This window comes from Fistularia commersonii, chromosome 1 (genome assembly GCF_037954325.1).
Source record: "Fistularia commersonii isolate RoL2024-O1a breed Wild chromosome 1, RoL_Fcom_v1.0, whole genome shotgun sequence".
Taxonomy (NCBI): Eukaryota; Metazoa; Chordata; class Actinopteri; order Syngnathiformes; family Fistulariidae; genus Fistularia; species Fistularia commersonii.
The window spans coordinates 23438563-23444813 of NC_141284.1; the positions used below are offsets into that span (position 1 = coordinate 23438563).

The window sequence follows — 6251 nt, forward strand, 5'->3', positions numbered from 1 at the left end:
TTGATGCGCTGCCAACAACATTGATAGTTGTGATTGAAAAATTACGTTTGTAAATAGAAATATCTGTGATTATATTCCTGATTTACTTCTAAAGCTTCTGTACTAACACAGTATCAGGATGTGCACATTGCGCTTGTGAATACTAGCTATTGACAATAAAACATAGCCGTGCATGTGTTTTTCTTTGTAAAATCTAGTCTTTGAACCCATTCATGTCTCTCAAAACAACAAAACATGTACCCAGGCGTTTACTTATCAACTGTTTTTTTTAGAGCAACTTGTTCACCAAGTTATATCTATAAAAGTATGCCACGTCTTCTTGACTCTCATTTTCTTGTAAAAACAAAATCATGTTATACCACACAGTATGAATTATTATGATTTCCTCACCTTACTCTATTTGTTCTTGTATAACAGAATTACAATAACTACATTTGGAGGAAATAATGTAGGGAAACATTTCATTACATTCAAGTGTGAAGCTACAACAAATGCACTTGGAGACATTCGGTCCACAGGGCCCACATTTCCGCCATGTATCACGTTTTATTGTGCAAGTCATTTTCTTGGTGAGCCCACTGGGGCCACATGGAAAGATGTGCCGGGACAGATTTGGGCCCCAGCTCTTGATTTTGACACGTGATCCAGAGGAATGGGATGATGATAGACTTCACAGGGAGGCAACAGAAAGGTTTCCATCCCGACGTTCACCGGCGCTTGTGTGTGTGAGTGTGAAAGAATAAGACAACTGACGTGTGAACAATGTGTCTGCTGATGTCTTAACACTGTATTGCCCTAATGAGGTCAGTGAGGGGTTATTACAGGTCAGTTTACACCACCAGCAGAGATTCCACACAATGAGCGAAGTCTTGCTGCTCTACTTACTGGGACCACTGAGGACAGACAGGCTGCACTAACTTCTTATTTTTTACTGGGGTGCTAAATAAGCTCCCCTCTCCTCTGTTACATGTACATTTTGTGGGAAAAGATGCTTCTTCTCAGGGTTCATCAGAGGAAAGGAAGGTTGTGGCCAACTCTGGCAGGACCATAGAGATCTCAATTAATTCCATGGCCAACGGCCGAATGAGTTCCACTCCAGTTACCACGGTATCCTTGTGTATCAGAGTCCTTTCAGAGGCGGGTGAAAACTTGGCAGTCCTGCGTGTTGTGATTGCAGGAATGATCGCTTAAAGTCTGTGTTCTGGAGGCTCGACAAAACACACGTCTTCCAGTGTACGAGAGACAGAAGCATGATATTGATTTTTGTTCAAGGCAATTCAATCTTGCACACTGAGAAGTCCTAGAGCATCACTATGAGATGATATGCGTATTACAAATACAGATATATGCATGTTAAAAGTCTTATAGATTATGCAATTATTATTGCTGTAGTGATCATATATATCATTCTGATTATCATTCGTATCATTATTAGTGCCTTTGGTAGTAGTAGTAAACTTACTTCAAATGACAATGTAAGGCTATATATTTTTTTTCTTTTTTTTATTTCTTGCACTATTAAAAGTTCAGATATTTTCTCGCCCTTAGCTATCATTTTATTTAAACGCAGGATCTGGACCTGTGAGCAAATCTTATGATTTATGATTATACTTGTGCTCCAGTGAGTAACTTCATACAGCCAGTTCACAGTTTATCCTTTAGTCCGGTGAGAGTAAACTTATTTTACATGAGTAAAATATCATGTAAAATAAGTAAAATAACAGTATAATACCTGTATGTGTGTATGTGTATATATATTGGTGAAAATAATGACATACAATGTGTCTCCCTGAAACTGATGACTGTTCTACTTTCGTGACGTATATCCAGGGTTTGCTATTTTCGGACTTTGACTGCTATCCCTGAAAATTGGGTTTACGCAAACACGTCTGCATCTAGCGCCTCCTTTTCTGACCCTGCCGCCAGTCCGCCGGGCCAGCAGGAGCACTGAGTCACAGTTGGTCGGCACCATCGAATGATGCCTCTACGTAATGACACCACATCTTAAACCAGATTATCTCGAGGAGAGTGACATCACTGCCTCCGCCAACCCTCCCCTTCCCTTCATGCTCCTAGTCTTCTCAGACCATCTGGGGGGGGGGTTACTAAAGGATATTCACTCGTGCGAGTTCATGCAGACTTGCCGCTGCACGCCATTTCAGTCCTGCACCCTCAACCCTGCAGCTGTCACCTGGAACTGCCCGGTCACAGGGACACTACTGTTCCCACAATCCTCGTCCTTGAATAGAGAATGGGGCTCAAAGATGAAGTAATGCAAACACACACACACACACACACAAAAATAAGAATTCATGTTCTACGGATATCCACAAAGATGAACAGATCACCATTCTGCCATGAATGAGCAAAAGAAGTTTTAGTAAAGCAGTTTATTTTTTTCAAAAGTGATACACAATTTAGAACATTTACAATTTCCATATCCGATTTTCTTACATAAGAACTTACAAAGGATTTCCCACAATTTTGATCTAGTCTTGTAGCAAAAACGTATAACTGCTAATCACTGCACATGATTAAAAGACTGCATAGAAAAGGAATAAACACCTTTTGTTGGAGATGGGTCATACGTTCAGGCTTTCTCGTACGTGCGGACTGCCTGGACCCCCTCGAAGGTCAAAGTCTGGAACGCAGAGAGGTCGCAATTAATATGAGATCATATTATATTGACACTTAGATGCTTGAATTAAGAATAACTTTCCTGTGTATATCATATTAATTAATCTTTTTTTTAGGTTGTATGGCACCGCAGTTCAAAGTTCTTTTCAGCGTCAAGCATGTGTATGAGATTTATCATCAATGGGTAGTTAAGATGTCACAAAAAGGTATGAAGTTCTCACCATCACCATCTTCCCATCTTTAATTTCTCTGACAAATTTGGTCTCTTTGCCATCCCACTTCTGCACTTGCACCAGATTGTCCCCCTCCATGGTAAAAGTGGACTATGAACAGAATATTTCACATTAAAAATGTAATACTGTTTTATTACACAGAACTAAGCTTCATTTCTAAAGATGGCTTTGGCATACTTTGACATGCCGGTCGTCAGGCGTGGTCTCATCAAACTCCTCTCCAAGTTTAGAGGAGATCTCGGTGTTCCTGAACGTGCTGAAGGTTTTTATCACCACTTTGTCCCCTTCTTGGGAAATCGCCACAGTCGGTTTTGTCATGTTTCCCACCTGCCTGGTGGCAAAACTAACACCTGTGAGAGGTAAAAAGACTCAGGTGAGAAGATGCATCAGGGAAGAAGGCAGTTCTGAAGTTCACATCAACTGTCAAAACCTCAGATGAAGGCATTTCACCCAAAAGCAATTGATCATAGATGTATATAAAATTATAGCGCTCACCAAGTGCTTTCATGTAGTCGTCGAAATTTTGGCTATCGACCAGCTTCCACTGAGCACAGAAAGCATCGACCATCGTTGCTGAGGTGCTGCAGGTCAGGGCAGGAGTGCGGCAGTGAGGCGGCCCCTGCTCTCCCTGCCATTAATCCCACACACAGTCCAATCGCATAACGCGGCGGGAGGCGGGCGCTTGCGCCGCAACGTGGAAGCGGATTGGCTGAGACGTAACGTTTGTGAGCCCTGATTGGCCGTTATTTTAAATAGCGTGAAGTATCGCACCGTGACTTTTTTTTTTTAAATTTTAAGTTTTTTTTCTTTGTCTCTTTCCCTCTTTTCTCCTAATTTTTATCTTTTTTTCTAATTAAATAAATAGATAGATAAATGAGATCAAATAAAAACTTGCAAGGGGATTATAACATGTACTTAACTTGATGGTTCACAAGAAATCTAAGATATCAAACTGTATATTTTTTAGTTTTGGGATTTTTCCATAAGTTTTAAGGATTTTTTTATATAATTCAAAATCGTTTATAAAGAACGTAAAATTGGGGGAACACTTTTGCATTCTGTTTTTGGGAATGAAGAACTTGGCCAGGCCTAAAATAACATTGACACATAGTTCATCTCTTTTGTTGATTAGAAGTAAACCAAATGTTATGTCGTCTCTTGAGAAGGAAACTGGTGACGATGGAAAATTGTCTTTAACCCATTTTTGAGTTTTAGCCCAAAAGCCCTGTACTTTTTCCCATGAGAAAAATATATGGTCAGTGGTTTCAATGATGTCTTCACAAAATGCACGAATATCATCGTCAATATTAGAGCGTATCCTCAATAATTCCTTAAAAATTTTAACTTTAAAGATGCACGGAACTCACTGTTTCCCGTTTCTCCCTCCTGCACATTTTGAAGGGATTCTTTAGATGAAGAGTCTGTCACTGGCCTGTGAGCATTTGCGATGTGCCAAAGCTAACCTGACAACAAGCCCTGATAACGGCATGCGGTAACTATGCTAATGTTATTAGCATAATTAGCTGAGCCGGAAGTACTCCGTGCTGGCACGCTGTTGGCGTGGGACATACTTGTTTTGAATTCTTTATAACGTCAAAAGGTGCCCCAAGTTTTCAGATGACACTCCTTAAAAGTCCAAAATTGTAAATGTTGTTGGATTTTAGGAGAATTCCGCATTCTCTGGAAAATTTCAGGTTCTATCAACACTGTTAAAATAAGGATATATCTTAACAAATATGTGTGTGTAATATGTAGACGTGTGTTGTGGAAATTTAGTGATGTGATATTTATCTATTTCAGTCAGACGAATCATTGAATCAATTGTAACAACCACCATATAAGCCTGACGAAACACAGCGGCAATGATTGGATACCTTGTATTATTGATAAAATGATTTCTGGAGATACAACTTTACACATTAATTTTATTACAGTAGATCATTTCATAAACATAGCTAAGGTTATGATCATTAATACAAGAAAATTATTTAAAAAAAAACAGATTTTTACTGCTAACTTCATTTGTCATACATTTGCATCTAGATAACAAAGATTACATTTTCTTTTGCAAATTATTGGCACTGATAAGGCCAGATTAACACATGAAGCAGCATAGAAAATACGAAACAAAATTTACTCCCCAAATTGCCCCTCCCCCCAAGTTTTACTCTCAAATAAATTAAATGTTTATTCCCTGAAGTTCACATATAGTGCATGCAAATATAGCAAAACCGAAACACCTGTTGCAAATCAGGACATTTATTTTTAGTAATAAAAGGCTAGATGTGATTTGAAGCAAATGTATTATTCTTCCACTGCACAGTTCTTAAGTTAATGAACTTAGAATGACACTGGCATCAGAAATGGTTAATTTAAACAGATATTCATGAGTCTTTTATTCCAAACAACTCTTGACAGAACTGATGCAAGTGATACGAAGGGGTTCAGCATTCACCACCGAAAAAAAAAACATTTGGCTTGGGTTCTTGAACAGCTTGGGGGGGGGGGGGGGGGGGGGGGGGGGAATCTGGGCAGTAGAGGTAGACTGAGAGAGGTAGAGAGTGAGGTAGGGAGAACAAGCAGCACAAAGGCCTCTCCATGATAAGGCCTTTCTCCTCTCCCTTAAACATTAAAATGATTTCAGAAAATCCCATTAACCTGACATAACACTTTTGTTTACGATTATCAAGTGGGTTTTAAAGAGCCCAACTGAAACACTGGACAGTTTGCGTTAGCCAAAGGAAACTTTTTAACAATCAATATCTGTAATGTTCCATGATAGATCTGATTCTCTAATTGTAAATGCATTCAATCGAAGCCCAAGGCTAAACCTTATGATCTCCAACTGTTGAAATTCAGCTTAATCTATTTTGTGATAACCATGATGCCAAATGATTGTTTTGGAATACTGACGATTGGCGAAGATATTTATGTTGTTTCCATGAAAGCAAAATCTGTCCCCTGGATATAGAACGGTAATTTCTGATGAGATGCAATGCCTCGGGCATCTTTGTGAAATTAAACTGATGTAAGCTAACGGTTATACTCAACAGTATCATATGTTCCAAATAGCTTTTGAGAGAGAAAAATAAATTGAATGCTCCACAAATATCAGCTGATGTACAGATCTAAGCGCAACAACAGGTTGATAAACAAAAAAAAAAACATTTGTTGCTGTTGAGGATTCGGTGAACTGAGAATAGACAGCAAACCACAATTTCCATGATTCATATGGCAAAAACTTGAAATGAAAAGCATGTCTTAGATTGCCATAAGTTCTAAGAAAATTCAGAGGAGTATGCAAAGGACATGATTATGAAGACCAAAACGGGATGTTTTGTCGTGTTGCATAGAGTGGATGCAAATTAGTCACAGCTTACA

At 39.0% G+C, this 6251-nt stretch overlaps 1 protein-coding gene across 1 annotated transcript; it reads right to left on the reverse strand.

Moving 5' to 3' along the window:
* Positions 1-2375: 2375 nt before the first annotated feature.
* On the reverse strand, positions 2376-3514 carry fabp7a (fatty acid binding protein 7, brain, a). Its single transcript, XM_086160373.1, has 4 exons — positions 3366-3514; positions 3048-3220; positions 2859-2960; positions 2376-2641 (listed from the first exon to the last, which is right to left on the reverse strand). The coding sequence occupies exons 1-4, from the start codon at positions 3436-3438 to the stop codon at positions 2591-2593; spliced, it is 399 nt and encodes a 132-aa protein (XP_086016499.1). The 5' UTR covers positions 3439-3514; the 3' UTR covers positions 2376-2590.
* Positions 3515-6251: the final 2737 nt, after the last annotated feature.